At 36.4% G+C, this 19,738-nt stretch overlaps 1 protein-coding gene across 11 annotated transcripts in view; it reads left to right on the forward strand.

Annotated features, from left to right (window-relative positions):
- KLC1 (kinesin light chain 1) overlaps positions 1–19,738 on the forward strand; it is a 47,395-nt gene that overhangs the window by 11,522 nt on the left and 16,135 nt on the right. For 8 of the 11 annotated variants that reach the window (XM_088166569.1, XM_088166567.1, XM_088166570.1 and 5 more), the window contains exons 2-12: positions 5,845–6,106; positions 9,302–9,532; positions 11,542–11,620; positions 13,385–13,610; positions 14,125–14,212; positions 14,868–14,969; positions 15,597–15,770; positions 15,908–16,007; positions 16,852–16,901; positions 16,990–17,057; positions 18,444–18,552. In XM_088166569.1, coding sequence (XP_088022695.1) covers positions 5,845–6,106; positions 9,302–9,532; positions 11,542–11,620; positions 13,385–13,610; positions 14,125–14,212; positions 14,868–14,969; positions 15,597–15,770; positions 15,908–16,007; positions 16,852–16,901; positions 16,990–17,057; positions 18,444–18,552 — 1,489 coding nt within the window. Of the gene's footprint in view, positions 1–5,844; positions 6,107–9,301; positions 9,533–11,541; positions 11,621–13,384; positions 13,611–14,124; positions 14,213–14,867; positions 14,970–15,596; positions 15,771–15,907; positions 16,008–16,851; positions 16,902–16,989; positions 17,058–18,443; positions 18,557–19,738 lie in introns of all 11 variants that reach the window. The other 3 variants (XM_088166568.1, XM_088166574.1, XM_088166575.1) reach the window with 1 other exon arrangement.

Here is a 19,738-nt window from a genome sequence, read left to right on the forward strand (position 1 = left end):
TTTTCTTGGGATATGTGCCCTTGACATTAAAGGTCTACAAAATGTCCTTTTTACAGTATTTACCTAGCATACCTTCACTTTTAACCAAGTGAGAGGGCAGATTTCTACATTCAGGACTAGCTCTGAATTGAAGGCCGGCAGGAGGAGCACACAGTAAGATTTATTTTTTTTTAATTCAGATGCTTACTAGCCGGAAATTGGTAGAAAAAGTGGAGAGGGGGAGTTTCTCTGTAGCTTAATATTGGTTGCTAGGTCATGTGCAACTCCATCCTCTTACCTGCTGTGGTCAGTGATTTGCAGCCTCCAGTATGTGCTGCTAGTTGTCCTCACGAGTTATTTTAAGGCAGCTCGTGTACCTGTGTGGTGCACGCTGAAGGTGCTTTGTGAGCTCTCGCATGTGGAAAGCCAGGGCAGTGCAGAGGTGCAGCAGTGTTCTGTTTATAGAACTGGGTCAGTGAGTGTGCCTTAAGTCTGACCTCCACCAGGACACTGTTTGCAGGTGCAGTTCCAGATTTTCTATTCTCTGCCGATTCAAATATAGATGATGAGAAGAGTGATGACTAGCACTGGCAGGAAAGCTGCAGTCCTGAATATGTCGAGAGGGAAAAGCTACTTTCCTCTGGGAGTTTAGAGATCATGTAATGGAACAAAATTCCTGAGTATAAGGGATCTTTTTAAGTAAAAGGAAGGCAAATCAGATAAAAAGGGAAAGATTATAAATATTCCTTATGGGAATATGACTTGTGACGCAGAAATAGTTTCACAGGTAAAGAGAAATTTAACATCTGAAATTTGAAAATACAACACGAGGTAATCGTTGTTCTTTCGGACTTGGAGATTCTGCCTGAAAAGCATAACAGCAGAATAGTCCAAACTGAGTGTTTGTTATCGGAGTGCTTTTACAAATACCTTTCTCAGCGTATGAAAGGCATCCGTGAGTGATTCATCCTTGTCATTTCTGCTGTCGCCGAGCTGCCTGCAGGAGGGGTGCGGCTAATGCAGTGTTTAACACACTGTTAAGTTCTTCCCAAGCTGTTTTTCATCTCTTGCCTTTGTTGCTCAGTTTCTTTTTGTGCTTGGAACAGCCTGTAATGTTTAGAGGATTGTTTGAGAAGGGAGTTTTCCACACTATGAGGATTAGCAGTTAAAGCAGCTCGTAGTATTTGACGATGGTGCCTTCTGTGATGTAATGGGACGTGTTCTTGCTCTGAGCAGGGAATTAATGACTTGTAATTTGCAGCTCATACAAAATTGAGACAAGCGCATAGCAGATGTAGAATGCTGAGCTTTGCCATTTAATTAAGGAGGAGCCAAGAGTGAAATTAGGGTTAAAAGCCTTGAATGGACTTATTATTGTTAGGAAACTGTGAATTGATAGGTCCCTATTAGAGATACAAAAAGCTCAAATTAGTATAACTTTCTACCGTAACTTTGTGGAATTTGCAATGCATGTAGGTGACGGAGCCCCTAGGTATGGGGCCAGTCTTGTAGCAGCTTTTACTGTGGGGAAGATGATTTCCCTTTTGTATATGCAAAAACGTTATTGTTTCATTTTCAGCTATGTTGCCTGTTAGCTGTAAATTCAGAGAAAAGGTCTAGGGAGAATTTGGCTTGACAAAGCAGTTTAGGCTTGGGGGGTTTTATAATTTATTTATTTAAAACTGTATTTTGCAACAATAGTGATCAGATGCTAAATACATTAAAAATTTATCTTTCAAGCTTTTAGTACTTGAAACCCATTAAATAATAAAAATATCGATACAGAGAGGGGCAGTCCCTAGGGATTCATGAAAAGGAAGAAAAAATAGAATGGTTTCATTTATTTGGTTTTAGGATCCATGCTAATCTGTAGTCAAGGAAAAAAAATCTCATGGGTTTTTTAGAATAAAGTTCTTCCTTGACAAGTTTTCTTACGCAAAAAGAGATATATGTTTTGGCACAAGAATATTTTAAGGTGATCTGCAGGAAAATTACTCTTCTTAAAAGCAGCTGAGTAGGAAAAGCTCTTGAAGAGCTCTTTAAATGTGAGCTGGAGAGCTGAGGTAGCTGGCTGTGATATGTGTATGTCTGTGGGAGAACTTAAGCACAAATTTGTGATGTCAGCATTACTGGTGTAGTTAGTTTGAAAGTTTTATGAATAACAAAATACTTAAACTGATTAAACATAACAACCACTTAAGTTGTTTGTATATGATGAGGTTATCCCAGTGGTTACACCACTGAAAGTCTTGGCTTTGCTTTCTTTGTGCTTTCTTTGGTTCAGATTCTTGCTATTCTCAGTCCATTTCTTTGTTTTGGGCTTGTTACAAAATGCTGTGGAAACCTCTTTATTAGGAGATGCTGTAGGGCTTTTTATGTTGATATGTCAAAGTTAAGTAATTTTTGTGTGTTTTAAGGCAATGACTTTATTTTTCTAAAACTTGGAGAGCGTTAAGTGACTTTTGTACTTCAGCATAGTCAATATTATCACGAACAAAGAAGGAGGGCAATATTCAAGATCTACACAGACACATAATATAATTGGTAAATTTCTTAAGCCAGCTAATGAGTCTGTCACTCTGGCTGCATTGCATAATTTTTTTCCTCATCCAAAAGTCTGTTTTATAAACTTTGTACGTCTTAATTCTTTGCTTTGTTTTCAGTTGTGCAGTGAGCTAAAAAGTAGTATTTGAATCTAGAGTTCCTGCCCAGGTAAAATTTGCAGAGCAGTGGAGTGCAGGACAAAACTTACAGGAGCATAAGAAGCGTTTGCCTACACCATGTTTTTCTGTAGGGAAAATGTATAGTAAGAAAGAGTTAACATTTTTTGAGAAGTGACAATAGGCTGGCTGTAGGTTTTGTCTTCTTTCCTCTGTATACATCCTGCATACAAACTTCATTTATTTCCTTCCTATGTGGCGTTTGCTGCCTCAGGATATTCAAATCTAATTTACAGAATCACAGAATATGCTGAGTTGGAAGGGACTCACAGGGATCATTGAGTCCAAGTCGTTGCCCTTTACAAAACCATCCCCAATTATTTGATTATGTATTCAGATATGGGCTTGTTTGATGAACAGGCAATGATCTTTTGTAAAATACGTTTTTTAAAAAATCATGAAAATAGCACCACACCTTCACTTACTACCCTTAAAGGATAGTAGATACTTAATCATTAATTTTAGTCCTACAAAGAGTCAGATTTGATAGCAGAACAAATTACGTGTTTGTTATCCTCCTGTTCTCTAAATTATTCTCCCAAGCACAATCTGTAGAACTCTGAACACAAACAGACACCCCACAGAACTTCTCCAAAAATATTTATTCCTTTCCTGTCAGTGGGAGAGATTGGGATTCTAACAGTGTTCACTAGAGGAGACTTGAGATTCCCTCTGGCAGGCTGCAGGGACCTTCAGGTCAGTTTGTGTCTTGATGCAGCTTTTGGCTGAGCTCCAGCTCCAGTAGATTCCTTGTACTGGTAGTGCAGAGGCAGTGGAAGCTTTTAGCTACATTTGGCTTGGAATGAGGCAGCTAAAACATCTGGCACACTGGATTGAGACAGGAGGCATGTATTCATAAAGCAGGTCTGCTGCTAGCATGGTTTTAGTGTGGTTTTGCCCCATCGTGTTTAAACCTGCTTTGCCTCTCTTCAAAAGCTGCTGTGCTGGCTTAGCCATTCTTAGTTGCAGCTTCAATGTATTCAGCCAGAGCTATGGGCCTGTTAATTTACTTGTTTATTTATGGATGTTAGTTTATCTGTTTTCATCACTTAGAATTAATTTTATTCCTACTGAGGTATTTCAAATGTGTAATTTTTTTAAAAGATGTCATCTATGTGTGCATTATAGATATGTATGCAAACATCTGCTTTTCAGTTTTGCTGAAAAATGACAGACTATTGAGGCATGCAGAAGGAATTACTGCTATAAGATGAACAGTCACTTCATTAGATGTCTCTGCTGGTTTTACTTCTTTTACTTCTTGACCCCCCAGAAGGGTCAATTCTGTGCATTCAGGATGGAAATTGTTAATTGAGGCTGTGAAAGTGTGCCAAGAGTAACTAGGGTTTGAATTGTGTGCTGAAGTTAGCATAATCCATAACAATTTCTTGTGACATACGACTGTGTGTTAGAAGCATTTATTTACAAGTTTGGTCCGCATTAAATTGCAGTTCGTTTTTCTACATACCTTCAGGGAGTCTGTACTTTAAAACTGTTTTTTTAAGCATTCTGGGTCATAGTTCTCAGGTTATAAATGGGAACTGTGTAAATATCATTCTCCTCACTAGGTCTTCATGGGTTATTTCTTATGCTATGCTAGATTAGTTGCTTTATACAGATTTATATGTTCCATATTGATTTGTTTGTGAATATGAAGTTATTGCATTAAATCTGGGTAAAACCAAGTTCATGCTTTTCCAAACTCTTTATTTTCAGAAAATAGATTATTACAAAAAAACCTGCTGTCATCTACAGCTTTTTTTTGGTAACAATGCCTTTTGGGCATTGTATTGTATGAGATCATTGTAATTTGAGTACATATAAACAGAAAGAGCAGCCTTTTATTTTTAATATAGTACAAAAGCATAAGAGCAAATCCTTTGGCTGTTGTCATGTTGTGTATGTATGCATGTTCTTACAGCAGTTTTAATCCAAGACTTAAGTGGTTTTAATTTTTTTTGCTTTCTCCTAAAATTAGACTTGCTTTCGTCATACAAAGTTTTGATACAGTTTTTTTTAAAATTAATTTTAAATGTTAGTTTATCCATGCCTACGCAGATGTCTTCACATGGATGGGATAGTTTATTGCTTTTGAAAAATCTTTCCTATTTTATTCTAATTTATACTTCCTGGTTCACTCAAAGATTTAAATACTTGGGGTACAGAGGAGTAATTTCTCAAGGTTTTATTTTCATTATAGAACTTTTTTTTGGTGACATTTAAAAATAGTTAAATTATTTGTGTGTGTTCTCTTTGCATTTTTACATTATTAAGCTTGTTTATCACTTCAGGAACAGCATATGTGATAATTAGAGTATGTGAATTTCTAAACTTTTTTGGGTCTTCATTTGTATTTGGTAGAGGTGTTGACAAATATCCAGAAATTTACTATCTTTAGTGTAATGCATTAGCTACTGATAAAATAGCACAGTGAAGGTTTCTTGCTGCAAGGGCTGTACTATACAGGCTGTTTTTTCCAGCATGAGACAGGTATTGCATCTTCATCAAAACAGCTGCATCTAGACCTGTAGGCAATTGAATGTTTATGTGTTAAGTATTGAGTAAAAATAATGAATTAAGGTTGTCCTAGGGGATAGTTGTGATGTTCAAAATACATAGTGATAACAGCTTTTGTAGTCCTTGGGAAAGGATGAGGCCGGTGTTTCCTTTTTACAGGAAAAAGATGACTTTTCTCATGATTGACTGATGAACTCTTTCAGAAGGCTGGATGCTATTTCATCAAATTCTTCAAGCTCTATTTTGTGGGGGTTTTTTAGAGAGCTACAGATCAGTGGCATCTGCAAATAGCTATATTTATTATAGTATATATTTTATACACCAGCTACTTTGCTTTTGCACAAACCAGAATCCTGGAGCTGCATCCCTGTTCTTCAGCAGTTGCTACAAATTCTAGTGTCATGTCATAGGCTGTGTTGTTTTACAGTTTATCAGTGAATGTTAGTATTAAATCTGGAAATAGAAACTGGAAAACTTGAAACTGTTCAAACTCAGGACATTGAACATTGTAAAAGTTGTGCACAAATATAATTGCATTCTGAATATACATTTCAGACTTTATTCACTTATGGACATATGCTTATTTTATTTTTCCTTTTGTATTAACTAGCATATTCTTCTATTTCAGAATGTATGAAAACATGTCCACAATGGTGTATTTAAAGGAAGAGAAGTTGGAGAAGCTTACTCAAGATGAAATCATTGCTAAAACTAAGCAAGTGATTAATGGACTAGAGGCACTGAAGAATGAACACAATTCAATTTTACAGAGCTTACTTGAAACACTGAAATGTTTGAAGAAAGATGATGAAACTAATCTGGTTGAAGAAAAATCAAACATGATTCGAAAGTCACTGGAAATGCTGGAGCTTGGCCTTAGTGAAGCACAGGTAAAGTTCTGGTAAAAATTAAACATTTCAGACATTTCTCTCCAGATATTAGTACTATGCTGGGACATTTACATTTTTCTTGGATATAAAGGACAAAAGATGCTGTAATTAACTGAGGTGGTTGCTGTCCACCGTGGTATGTTACAGAACTAATTATGTGTTCAGTGTTAAAGCACTGAAACTCATGACTGTGATCCTGTTGATATCAGTGAGACAGTAACATTTTCTGTTTAGACTTTCCCACATCAGTCATTAGGCAGGTAATGTTTCAGCAGCTCAAGAACTGAGCAGCAGCATTTTAAGTCTAAAGGATGGCCATAGGAAGGTCTCACAGAACACACATATAACGAATTTACTCCAGCCTTTGAGCTCTGCTGTAGCTTTAAATTCATGTTTATATTCCCTTGACTCAGATTTTTTATAGTAGCACATGATGCTTTTAGAGCTTAAGAATCTCTGATGTTTATTGAACATTTTACTAAACTAAAATTGAAACTAAAAGCATTTTAAAATTTAAGACCTGAGTACAGAATCTGAACAACTTAGACTGGTGTGTTAAAGGGAGGACTCTGAGCTAATTTCTGTGGACTTTTAGTCGATGAAGATACCATCTGAAGGTAAGTGAAAATTAGCATGTTTATTGAGTTGTCAGGACTATATTTGCAGTTCAACTTTATGAAATTTTGTACCAAGTCAAGAACCTGAAATGATGTGATATGACATTCATTGCTGTAGAATGGCAGTGTTTGCAAATGAGTTGAAAATGCCAGTGAGTTACTCCTACATTAATGGGCTTCCTATTGGTCTGTGACTGTGCTCAGACTTCTCTTCTGGACTGAGCTGTTACTGTGTGGTGATCTGAAGTTGTGTGCATTGAATCATGGTGAATTGAGACTGAAAGAATGAAATGTGGGTTATCAGACAGGGGAATGTAGAAGCCCTGGACAGACTGTCAGGTCTTAGTGTATATATTGTACACACCTTGATGCCTTGTATAGGAAGAAAATGCTAGAAGATACATGGAATAAAATTGGAATAATTGAGTTACCTTTCATGGTTGTTTGTAGAAGATATGCAGGTGAACGAGTAACTTCTAAGTAGTGTTAGGACTCTGAAAAGCTAGTTCTGATTCTTGGCTCTATCAGGAGCCTCAGATGCAGATGTTCCTGCCTTGTTTGCCTCACATGGTACTTTGTGAAGTGTGGTGGTGAGGAGCCAAGAAGTCTACATTTACTGCCTTTGTTAGGAAGCCAATTGCACTTCAGACTGCTTCTCTCAGACCTGATAAGGTTACTCTTCATGAATACTTTAAGTTGTAACAATGTAGTATTTTTTAAATTTAAGATAGGGAAATAGATGTTCTTGTGGCATGCATGTAGGTCAGGTGATATATTATTTCCATGAAAATGAAACTAACTTTGCTGAGGAAGTAATCAGACTTTTCTTTCAGTTAATTCTAGTGAGTAAGACTACAAAATACTTTAGTTTGCTATTGTAGCTTGTGCAGTGTTGAATACGTTGGCCCTATTATCACAATTTTCGTATTATTTTTTATTATATAAATATAATACTTATATAATATTATTTTTTCTTGTTATTTAAATGCCACTGTTTGAATTGACTGAGTACTTAAAAATATTAGAACAAGTTTAAATATGTAAATAGGTAGGTGCTGAAGTCTCTAGTTTTGGACTGGTGTTACAAAATTATACCTGGAGTTTTCCTTACCTTTATAGGAAAAATAGTTTCTAAAGGCTTAATGAATATTTTGACACCTGAAGTTTCAGCTGAGGACACGATCTGTTTCACGTGAAATTCTTGGTTTAAAAAGACTTAAAGATAACTTTGTTTTTAAGAAAACCATGAAACTGAGGAGATTAAATACTAGTGGCTTGGGGATGTCTAACTGATCTAAAACGTTTGTACTCTCGCCAGTGGTCTCTTCTTGCAAGGTGTGCATCCTGGGACTGCTGCCAGTTGTTCTACATGTGTCAGTGGGAGATTGCATAAACAGTGAAGGGAGAATATCTTCTTCTGCTGCTAGTGTTTGGCTTTCACTTAATAAGCTCCTTTTACATTTAACTTGCTCAGCAAAAAAAAATACAGTCCAAGTAAGCTGCTTTTATGGGTGTTCTGCTTTTTGTCCTTAATGTGACTGTGTTTGAAAGTCTGCACACTCAAGCTTATGATTAGTAATATAAAGTGCATCTATAAATTGTGTGTTCAGTTGCACGTTCAGATCTCAGTCAAGTAAGTGTCCCTTTGAAGTATTACCATTATGCTGAGGTGTTCATCTTGAGAAGCTATAAGCACGTATACAAATTCTTTTTTTGTCTGGAAGGTACTAAATTAGAACTGTGTTAGTTCTTAGATTATTTTTGTGATCCTGCAAGTTGAAAATATTACTGCTCCATTTTATGTTCATGGAACAAAGATTTCCAGTTCAGTAATCTAGTTCGAATTTTTAATGTATTTTAAGATTATATTTAATGTTCAGGGGATTCTAAAACAATTTTAACTTCTGATAGTGTAATGGAAAACAATTATTTAGTAAATAGATTTCCTCTAATTTGGATCCCCAACAAGGGAAGGACATGGACCTGTTGGAGCAAGTCTAGAGGGAGGTACATGACAACAATCAGGGGGCTGGAGCACCTCTGCTCTGGAGACAGGCTGAGAGAGGTGGAGAGAGAAGGCTGCAGGGAGACCTCAGAGCCCCTTCCAGGGCTAGAAGGGATTATAAGACAGCTACAGAGGGACATTCCAAAGATCATGTAGTGATAGGACAAGGCAGAATGGCTTCAAACTGAAAGAAAGTAGATTTCGATTTGATTTAGGAAGAAACTCTTCCCTATGAGGGTGATGAGGGAGTGGAACAGGTGCCCTGTCCATGTAAGTGTTCAAGGCCAGGTTGGATGGGACTTCGAGCAATCTGGTCTAGTGGAAGGTGTCCCTGCCCATGGCAGGGAGCTGGAAATAGATGATCTTAGAGGCCCCTTCCAAACCAAATCACTCTTGATTCTAAATGGTAAAAAGGTTTAGAGGAAAAGTGAGAACCATATCTAAAAACAAGATACACGGGAATGTTTACCAGATTTCATAGCTGACGTAAGTTTAAATAATGAAAGCCTTGTATGTTATGAACAGGACTGCATTCTAGGGGAAGTATGTCATGTGACACATTGTGCTTTTCAGGTAATGATGGCCTTGTCAAATCACTTAAATGCAGTGGAATCAGAGAAGCAGAAATTGCGGGCTCAGGTTCGCCGGCTATGCCAGGAGAATCAGTGGCTACGGGATGAACTAGCCAACACACAGCAGAAACTACAGAAAAGTGAGCAGTCTGTAGCTCAGCTGGAGGAAGAAAAGAAACATCTAGAATTCATGAATCAATTAAAAAAATACGACGATGATATTTCACCATCAGTAAGTACCTGCATAGTAAAACAGTAAAAGCACCCTACATTTACATGGGTTGTAATCTGCCTGTTTATAAAGAAATAACAGATACATTTCATTTGTCCTTAAAATATTACCTTGTATTAATGTCACATAGTTTGCAGAATGATTCAGAGAGCTCATTCTTATTTTAAGAGAGTATATATTTTACTGTCTGCAGGTAATAAAATACATGAAGAACAAAACTGATAAATACTCATTTAGTATCATGTAAGCTTAAAAGTGTGAAGAACCAGACCAAAGCAAAAATCTCCCTTCTGTAAACTCAGCAGTTAAAATAAGTGAGAAATGTAAGCTCCAAGAGATTTTAAGTATCTAGAAGACTTTGCTTATTTAGACTGTAGAAAAAATACTCAATTATTTTTGTCTAGTGAAATCAGCGTATAGCTTTTGTATCTGTTGAGAATTTATACAAGGATAAGATGTTACTGAATTCCCTTTCAAGACCATCTGCCAGACCCTGTGATCATCTGCATGTATACAAGCCTCTTGTGTTATGTGTTTTTAGATTCAGAGAGAAAATAGACACAACTTTAATTTACATAAGGAACTTATTACTTCAAAAGAATTCTGATTTATTTGCCCTTCTTTTTATAATTTTATTTTGCTTCCTTATGTTAGGGGCCACTGTAGAGAAGGATCTCATTTTGTATGTTCAGACCTTCTCAGTGGTGTCTTGGAAAGAGCAGTTTTTCATAACTAATTATTTCAGCAGTTTTAATGGTTGAAAATGAGTGTGATTTAGTCATGCTTAAGTAACTGCTTGATTAAACCCTTTTAACATATTGCACATGGTGAGAGTTGTTTTGGTCAGTTGCACCTGGAATTTTTCAGTGCTGTTCCATGACTTGGTATTTGTAGATGAATTTGCCAGTGAAGCCTGTTCAGAAAAGGGGCAGAGGAGGGAGATTTTGATGTCAGACTACATTGTCAGACTGTAATCTGCAGATGGATTAGCTCCATTATTTGCAGTTTAATTAACAAATTGAGTCTTAGTAAGCCAAGCATCTTTATAGTTTTACTAACCATATAGACAGTCTCTGTTTCTAGCCTTTGAAATAATTGTGCAGACTCAGTATGAGGTTGGAATCAACACTTAAAGTTATGAACTTCCCATCTGAGATGCAGTCACATCGGTTTGCTGGTTTTGCAGTGTCCCTGCTCTGCCATCATTGAATTTGAATGCCAGCAGCAACAGTTGGCTTTTTCTCATCTGTGGAAAAAAGTGTTAATTGGAGAGCCAGAAAAATGTGTTCTGCCTCTCGGTTTTCTTCTTAATGAGCTCATAATTTCTGAGAACTTCCACTATTTATTTTGTATAGGTTCAACATTTAGGAAACAAGACCAAGGGATGATCTCTCTTTGTTTTTATATTTGAAATTTTCTTTGGATGCTTAAAATCAGTTTATACTGATGGATTGTGCAGAAATTAATATGGTTACAGGTGGAGACTATTGGAAATGAACTTCCTTTCAAGTGTTCTTGTTTTGTTTAGTTTTGTTTTTTAATTTTTGAACCTCACAGATCATAATTGCGAAGTCTTACTATTTTTACAGAAGCTGAGTACTCAGAAATTGAGGTCTCCTTATTCCTCTCCCTTGCCCAACTATAACTGTATTTATGACTAAAAAAGGTACCATGGACAATTCTGTACTGAGTAGTGCTTACTCTTCACTGGGTACTTTCATCAGACCTAATGCCTCTGTGAGAACAGAAAATGTGTTCTTGTGTGCTTAAATTGATACTGAAATCTAGGAGACCTCATTTCTATTCCTGGCCCTTCTGAAGGTGTCCTGTATTGTTGTGGGACAGAAGGTGTAAATACATTTAAATATAAGACCTTTGTAAAACTTTAGTGAGAAATGTTATTCTTGTCAATTCTGAATGTGGGGTTTTCCTTTAACATTGCTGATTATTAACTGGACTGTCCTCTTATGCCTTAGATTTAATTTGTTGGGTTTGGGGTTGTTCTGTAGGAGGACAAAGATTCGGATTCCACCAAAGAGCCTTTGGATGATCTATTTCCCAATGATGAAGATGACCAAGGACAAGGAAGTAAGTGTACTTGAGATTGCAGTGTTGGTGTGCTTTTGCTGTGCAGAATATAAAGATGCTCTTTACAAAAATGTATCCATGCTTAGGGACCTCTGGGACACAGCTGGAGTGGTGAATACCTATGCTAGAATAAGGAATCCAGTCATTGATACACATTCTCTACAGAACTGGGACCTAAGTTTTTAAAGAGAGTTTACCAGCTGCTGTAAAGTTCTTCAGACTGATTTAAATTCAGAATTTGTTCTGTTACCCTTCTTTGGGGCCTCAGAATGGTTAGTTGCAAGTGACTGAGGCAGTTTCTGATTGGATAGTGAATTTTTTTAATGATCTGATTGAGATTTTTGTGGCAGGTTTCAGTATGAAATCTTTTTTATGTCTTTTGTCCTTTGCTAAGGTTGTCTGCATTAGTTTTAATGCTAATTGTGGAAGTATTGTTTGTCATCAGGTGATCAGGACTGAGGAATATGCTGTGGAACTTGAGGTAGATGTTTGGTAGTGTGATTGAAAAAAGCTCTTGGTAGATAAGTAAGCTCTGCTTAGTAGAATGTGTTTTTTGGATGTATGTAAACATAGAACACATTGATGTTGTGGAGTCAGTGCAGTGTGCTGGGAGCAGAATGGTTCTTAACAGACAAATAACTTGAGGGAAAATGTCTGAAGAGACCCACCTTTGCAATCAGCAATTTCAAATTTCCTTTATGGGCATGCATACAGGGCATTCTTGTCAACATAGTAAAGCTATCCATAGCCAGCACTGAAGGGAAGATTTGAAGAGTTCACAGTATTGATCATGAACTCCTTCCTAGCTCATCCCTGCTTCCCTTAACTCTGACCTTCCAAAAAAAGGCTGAAATGCTTCAGTGCTTTGGCAGGCAGTGACTGGGTATAGGCCTGGACTTGTGTGATTCCACTGACATAAAAATGCTCCCACTTTCTGTGAAAGTGGTTTTTGGTTAATAAAAAGGAGAGAATAAAGTCGGGCTCTTGGCTGGAGCCTTTATCTTGTGCATTTTCTAGAATTTAGTGAAAAATAAATGAGGGAATATTATAAATCTCAGAAATTAGTAAGGTGAAGAGAAAAGGGGTAGTTAATTTTTGGGGGCAGTGGGAGAACGAGGGTTGCAACAAACAACCAAAGGTTAGGAGCTACGGAAAATAAGTGGTTAAACCTGAAGGTTAGTGAGTAAAACTTAAAGGTTGACTTTGACTCGGGGCCTTTTGTCTTGTAGCTGTTATTTCTGACATCTAAGGCGTTTCAGTTGTTTATGTGCTAACATTAAGTGCTCCTTGGCATAGCAAACAAAGGGAAGCAAAAAAGAATTGTATGTTTAGAGAAGAAGAATAAAGGAAAAATCTTTTCTGCAGGTATTCAGCTTACCCATGTTAGGGTTCCTTTCCATATGAAAACAGTGATATTTGAAAGTGCAAAATTATGATATAATCTTTAGAATGTTAATGATTTGTTGAACCGAAATAGTTTCCTGCTTTCTTCATTAGTTTATTACATTTGGCCCTTTGAGCTACTAGAATTGTAAAAATAATATTAATACAATACTGGACAGGATATGAAGAATAAAACAGTCATATTTCCACTGTCACTGTTCAAGACAGCCCTGACTGCTGTGAAGTATGTTCTAGTTCTAATTCTGGGTATTGAAGAAATAAAATTCAATGAGTCTCATTTTGTGCTACTGAGAACTCATGTGAGATGTTTTATTTACAGTAATCCTTTATACAAGTTGAAATTTTGTGCATTTCTTTCAGTTCAACAGCAGCATAGCAGTGCAGCAGCTGCTGCCCAACAAGGTGGCTATGAAATTCCAGCAAGATTACGGACCCTACATAATCTTGTTATCCAGTATGCTTCCCAAGGTAGATACGAGGTTGCTGTACCTCTCTGTAAACAAGCTCTTGAAGATCTGGAGAAGACTTCGGGTCATGACCATCCTGATGTTGCCACTATGTTGAACATACTTGCTTTGGTGTACAGGTTTGTATACTGACATTGATTAATACAGTGAAGTAAACACTTAGGATTTGGCTACAACCTTTTAATGTTCAGACTAAAAGTTTTTTTTCTTTTCTATATTCCTTTAAAAATTGTAATTAAAACCCTCAAGAGGTTCATAAAATATTTATACGTCTCCCTATACTTAAAAGTCAAACAAGTTGCTGTATTTTTGCCTATACCTTTGCTTTGGGAATGAAGCTGGTTTTGAATTTTTTTTTGTCTGCTGAGGGAGCATGTCTTGATTACCCTCTTCAAGGTAATCTAGAGGTAGAAACTAGACATCAGTGTAGAAATAGTACATGCTCAGTACTGTCCTCAACTAATAAACTGTTTACAGTTACAGCCTTCAGGGTTCTAGTTCGTAATTTATGAATATATTCTCAGTTATTCTTCTTTTGTAGTAACATCTTTAGATCAATAGGGAACTCAGCTTAATTTTTATGATTTTTCATTGCTGCATCCCCAGTGTTAATTACATTTCTTTACAATTCAGAGACCAGAACAAATACAAAGATGCAGCAAATCTCCTGAATGATGCCTTGGCCATCCGTGAAAAGACTTTGGGCAAAGATCATCCAGCGGTTTGTATACATGCGATATCATAATTTGAGTTTGTTTTCACTGAACTTTTTTTCAACTAATTCTAATATCAAAATCAACAGGAAAGGTTTTAAGAGCTGGCTTATCTTTAAACAGTACAGGTAGGAGGCCACGTTATATTCAGTGATGTTTCATCATAAATAATTTGCCTATACTTGATTTTGGATTGCCTGGATTTTCTATGGGAAATCAATTTTTGAAGAAAGATTTTAATTTGCTTACTCAAATCACTTAATTCTCAGATTGAAGGGGCACTTCTGATTTGATTTACTGCTGCTTGTAAATGAAATGTAAATCAAGTTTTTGCAAAATTCATGTTATACTTTCATAACCTGTGGGACACAGGGCAGCTCAAAGTATAGGTGTGAGAGGTACCTTTGTAAGAGAAGAACACGTGAAGATGTGTGCAGTAAATGACGTTTCCACAAAGGAAGCAAAATTATCTCATAATTGAGGTTTTTCTTTCTTCTATTGTGTATGTATGCATTTAATAATAATTCTTTAACTTGCAAATTTCAAGAGGTCTATCCTGTGCATGGAAAATTTGGTAACATCAATGCCTTGCAGATGTGTTCATTTGTCAAGTATTTGTATCAGCAGATTTCAGTGTATTTAATGTTTCTCTGCTATTGACAGGTGGCAGCAACTCTTAACAATCTTGCAGTACTTTATGGTAAACGGGGAAAGTACAAAGAAGCAGAACCGTTGTGTAAGCGAGCTCTGGAAATCAGAGAAAAGGTATGAGTAGCAAATACAGAGCCTCTGAAGGGACTTTGTGAAGGAGAAAGCAAAGTTAAATGCTTGCTTTTTTATGCTTTGATTGGGTAGATCTGCCAGATAAACCCTAGAGTAAACAATGCCTAGTAGTTACGAGTGTCTGAAATTGAAAACAGGAGGAAATTCTAGTAGTGCTACAGAATTGCTGGAGCAATCTGGGTATATGGTAAATTCAGTAGTTTGTGAGAAACCTTCTTTACCTTTTTCCTTCCCCTTTAATAGCTGAGTAGTCTTTGATTTGACAAGAGCATTGGAATTAAAAAATGAAACTTAGCTAAAATTTTTAAGTTGATTATTGTCTATGTGGATATTTATTTTAGTCCATGAGACTGCATCTTCAGGTTTATATAATACTCTCCATATAATGTTGTTTTGCTACTTACTTTGTTCATCTTACGGATTCTGCATCATTCTCAGTTTGCAATAGAATTGAGTCATTTTCATATCTTTGAAATGCAGTTTTTGCTTTTGTCATCTTAATGTTGATTTGAGGAGGAATAAAACTAACAGAATGTTTCTAAATCATTTATTTCTAAACCCTGATGTGATGATAAGAGAATGTTTTAATACAATGTATTTCATTTCCAGGTCCTGGGCAAAGATCACCCTGATGTTGCCAAGCAATTAAATAACTTGGCTTTGCTATGCCAGAACCAGGGTAAATACGAGGAGGTTGAATATTACTATCAGAGGGCACTTGAAATCTACCAAACTAAGCTGGGACCAGATGATCCAAATGTTGCAAAAACAAAGAATAATCTGGTAAGACTTTCCCAAAGTAGACCTGAGACAAAATGAAAATTGAAATGCACTTTTATCCACGATGTGTTTGTGTTTCTTATTTATAAAGATAAATAAAGCGGTGTGCTGATATATTTTGGGGGGTATTTTGTTTTTAGGCATCCTGCTATCTGAAACAGGGCAAGTTTAAGCAAGCGGAAACTTTGTACAAAGAGATTCTTACTCGCGCTCATGAACGGGAGTTTGGCTCTGTAGATGGTAAGAAACTGAGTCCCTAGATTTGAATTAATGTTTTATTTTTGTAGTTATGAAATAAAATTTGCAAGAAGTTAATAGTGTCCTGAGTAGAGTTGTTGTCTGCTTTAGGTGGAGTTAAAAGGTGAGCTGATACATGTGTTGGAAGTACATTTATCATAAGAAAGCTTTTGGATACAGCAGCAAACATTTAATTCAAAAAATGAGGAAGACTTAGAGGGTTTATGCTTTATGGATTTTGTTTCTGACATAATTTATCTTACACCCCACTAAACCAAATTTGGTATTTTTATGGAGGCAGACTTTCCAGTCACAGGAAAAAGTTAATACAGGATTTTTAATGGCATAAAGACAGTGTTAATGCAAGCCCTACATTAACACATTTAAATAATGGAGAAAATACCTTTAAATTAGGAATTACACTGTACATTGAAGTCATGTGCATTTTATAAACTAAAAACCCCAGTAAAGAATTTTCGTTGCATTCCATGTCAGTAGCAAATGCACCACTTAGTAGATGTCAAAGTAGTTGTTAGGATAAAAGAAATAAATTCATGTTTTCTAGCACAGAACTAGACACATGACAAATGGGTGGCAGTATATACTGACTTCAAAGCTTCTCAGAAGTAACTGTTTCTAAGTTCAGATAAGGAAAGGAGACAGAATTGTAGAACTGCTAAAGATGTGTGTGTTTTATTTATCTACTGCTTTTAGTATGGACAGTAAGGTTTTTTTGTGGCAATAGTATATTTCCCTGGTTCACAGCTTCATTTCAGAGTGGTGAAAATCAAACTATCAATACCTTGTAGTTTTATTCTTCTATAAAATACTTTTCTTGTTTCACCAGATGAAAATAAGCCTATCTGGATGCATGCAGAAGAGAGGGAAGAATGCAAAGTAAGACAATTTTATTGATCTCTTTCGGAGCTTATACTTGTTTAAGTTGCAAATCAGATTTTTGTTTTCAACAATACCTTTGTTCTAGGGAAAGCAAAAAGATGGCACATCTTTTGGAGAATATGGTGGCTGGTACAAAGCTTGCAAAGTTGACAGGTGAGTAATTTCTTTACAGGACTAACAACTCTGAGACTCAATGTCTCAGATTAAAGCATTTTAAAAAATGAAACTAAAGCAACTCCTTGATTAGGACTATAAAACTAAAGTATTAAAAATTCCAAGCCCAAGACTAGTTTTCAGGAATACAGCAGCAGTTTTCAAGTCCTGAGGCTACTTAGTAACTCGAGACTGGTTAGATCCAGTAAGTGACATAAAACTGCACCATTGTGTTGTTGGCAGTCCTTCAGGTGGCAGCGTAGGTCACATTTCCTTCTGTACCACACACTGGCAGGTCTGCCCTCCCTGCTCCTGCAAGGCCTCTGAGAGAGCCAAAAATGGGACTGCAAATAACTGCACCTTTACTTACCTAGCTGGCACAAGGAAATGAAGCTGAACTGCCACAGCTAAGCATTGTTTGAGTTTCTAAAGCTTCAAGAATATGGTTGTGTGAATGACTATGTATACTTTAAAGTGAAATAAGAGAATCAAGGATTTCAGCTTGGATTATAGTTGGCGAAATTTTTTTGTTTGCTCTAATTTTGTTCCATTACTGCAACTTTTTTAGCATGTAGGTGGTGCAGCATGGAAAAACCTGCAAATAGTACTGATAGTCAGTGAGGGTTTTTGTTTATTGAGCATTTGAATGCTCATGTTTAACAAGTGTTATAACCTTTGTACTGTTGAAATCTTTTTTTTTCTTCCATCCTGAGTTCTGTGTGCAATACATTTTGTTAATTTGTTTTTCATGTACTTGTTCATTCTGACATGCATTCTAACATTCTGCATGAGAAAACCTTCTCTCTGTTGTTACTGGAGCAAAACTTTACTCAAAAATACTGTGGCTGAGCTAATTTTGTGCCATTGAGTAAACATGTCTTGATGGAGTGTGAGACTGTTAATGAAATGGGCAATTTTTTTGCTTTTGTTGTTCAAGCATGGTTTGAATGCATAGAAACTGCAAATAGATGTTAAGTAAAAGCTGATGAAAGAAACTATTAATTACTTTTGTGACTAACACATGGTACAGTAATGGCCTCTGTGCATGAATAAGCATATTTTTTGGAAGCTGCACAATTATTCAGTTGGATACGCTCATCTGGAGCTAAATTTTCACCTTGAGGTGCAGCTGAGGAGCACAAGGTTTTTACCATTCCAGTTTCAGAGATGTTGGCTAGTCACAGGGTGAGACTCAATACTCTTTGAAAGGGGTCAACAGGTTATTGTGTGTACATTAAATACTGTATAGTGTATTTCAAGTGAGAATAAATTATTACAAAAATATGATAAACACCATAATAATTTAAGCTTTTATTAGTGAATTGGGAAGAGTTTACTGTGTGAGTATATATTTTACATAGAATTACTTTTCTTTTCTTTCAATAGTCCAACAGTAACAACTACTTTAAAGAACCTTGGGGCACTTTACAGACGACAGGGCAAATTTGAAGCTGCTGAAACATTAGAAGAGGCAGCAATGAGATCTCGTAAACAGGCAAGTATGAAAATTCACCTTAATGATGTTTCTGCATTATGGTCATGCAGATTTTCAACTTAGTGTATGCAGAATATAGAAACTTTCAGTGCTTGGTCACCCTCTAATTTCATACTGAACTGGTGATATTCTGATACATCCTAACACTTGCAGTTTGGTTAATTGTTAGGACAGTGGCACCATGTACTAGGGACATGATTTAAGCTGGGGATGAAATTATGTGGAAAATGAAAGAGCAGAAAACATTGTGTTGGCCAGCAGTCCTGAATTGGCTTGTCCTGGGAAACAGACCGTAGCTGGGGGAAAATGGGGAGGTTCTGCTGGAAATCTCCTTTGCCAGTCATGCTGTTCTACTTTTAATAAGGAGATGTCAGACTTAACAAATGTTCAGTTTCTGCATACAACTGACTAACAGAAACCTTTGGTTACTTTTGTAAACTAATGGGATAGATATTATAATTTCAGTGGGGACGTTTTTTTAATGTGCTCTCTTTATTCTCTCAGATCTACTGTTCAAGTAACCCTTTCTCTCTTCTCTTAGAAAGTAGAAAAGAGTTTGGGTTTGTTTGGTTTATTGGCATTTTTTTTTCTTTCCCTTTTGAATGGTTTGGTACAATGTCTTTTATAAAAGTGTCAAGACTGGAGAAGAAAACATGGTTTGTCAGCTGGTGTTAAAATGGGAAGCAAAGTAAGAAAATACAAGTAAACAGACAACATGAAAGTTCAATTTTAATTTCATTTTTTTATATGAGAATAAATAAGACCTGTATTATTTCTAGAACCTTGCTGTTGATTCTTTATTTTTAAGAATTCTTCAGAATTTCACCGTGCATCATACACCACTTATACCATTAATCCATAATATATGGCAGTGTACACACCCCTAGATTTAGATGTGTAGGAGACAATGCTGTGTTACAGCAGCTTTTAACACTGCCTTTTTATTCTGGGTCATTCAAGTAATGCTCTTCACTTATGGAAAAACAGTTACATGGGAACAAGAACCTGACACTTTTATGCCACTAAAGCAACTTTCATTCTTATTCACGTGCTTTTAAGAGTTTTGGCATCCTTTTCACTTCCTGTGTTATATTTGGTTTTATGGATTTGCCACACACATCCCTGCTGCATTTGCTGCTAATGCTGTACGGTAGAAGATGCAGAATATTTTGTAAAGTATAAGGCA

The sequence above is a fragment of the Sturnus vulgaris genome, chromosome 6 (assembly GCF_052056855.1).
Source record: "Sturnus vulgaris isolate bStuVul1 chromosome 6, bStuVul1.hap1, whole genome shotgun sequence".
Lineage (NCBI taxonomy): Eukaryota > Metazoa > Chordata > Aves > Passeriformes > Sturnidae > Sturnus > Sturnus vulgaris.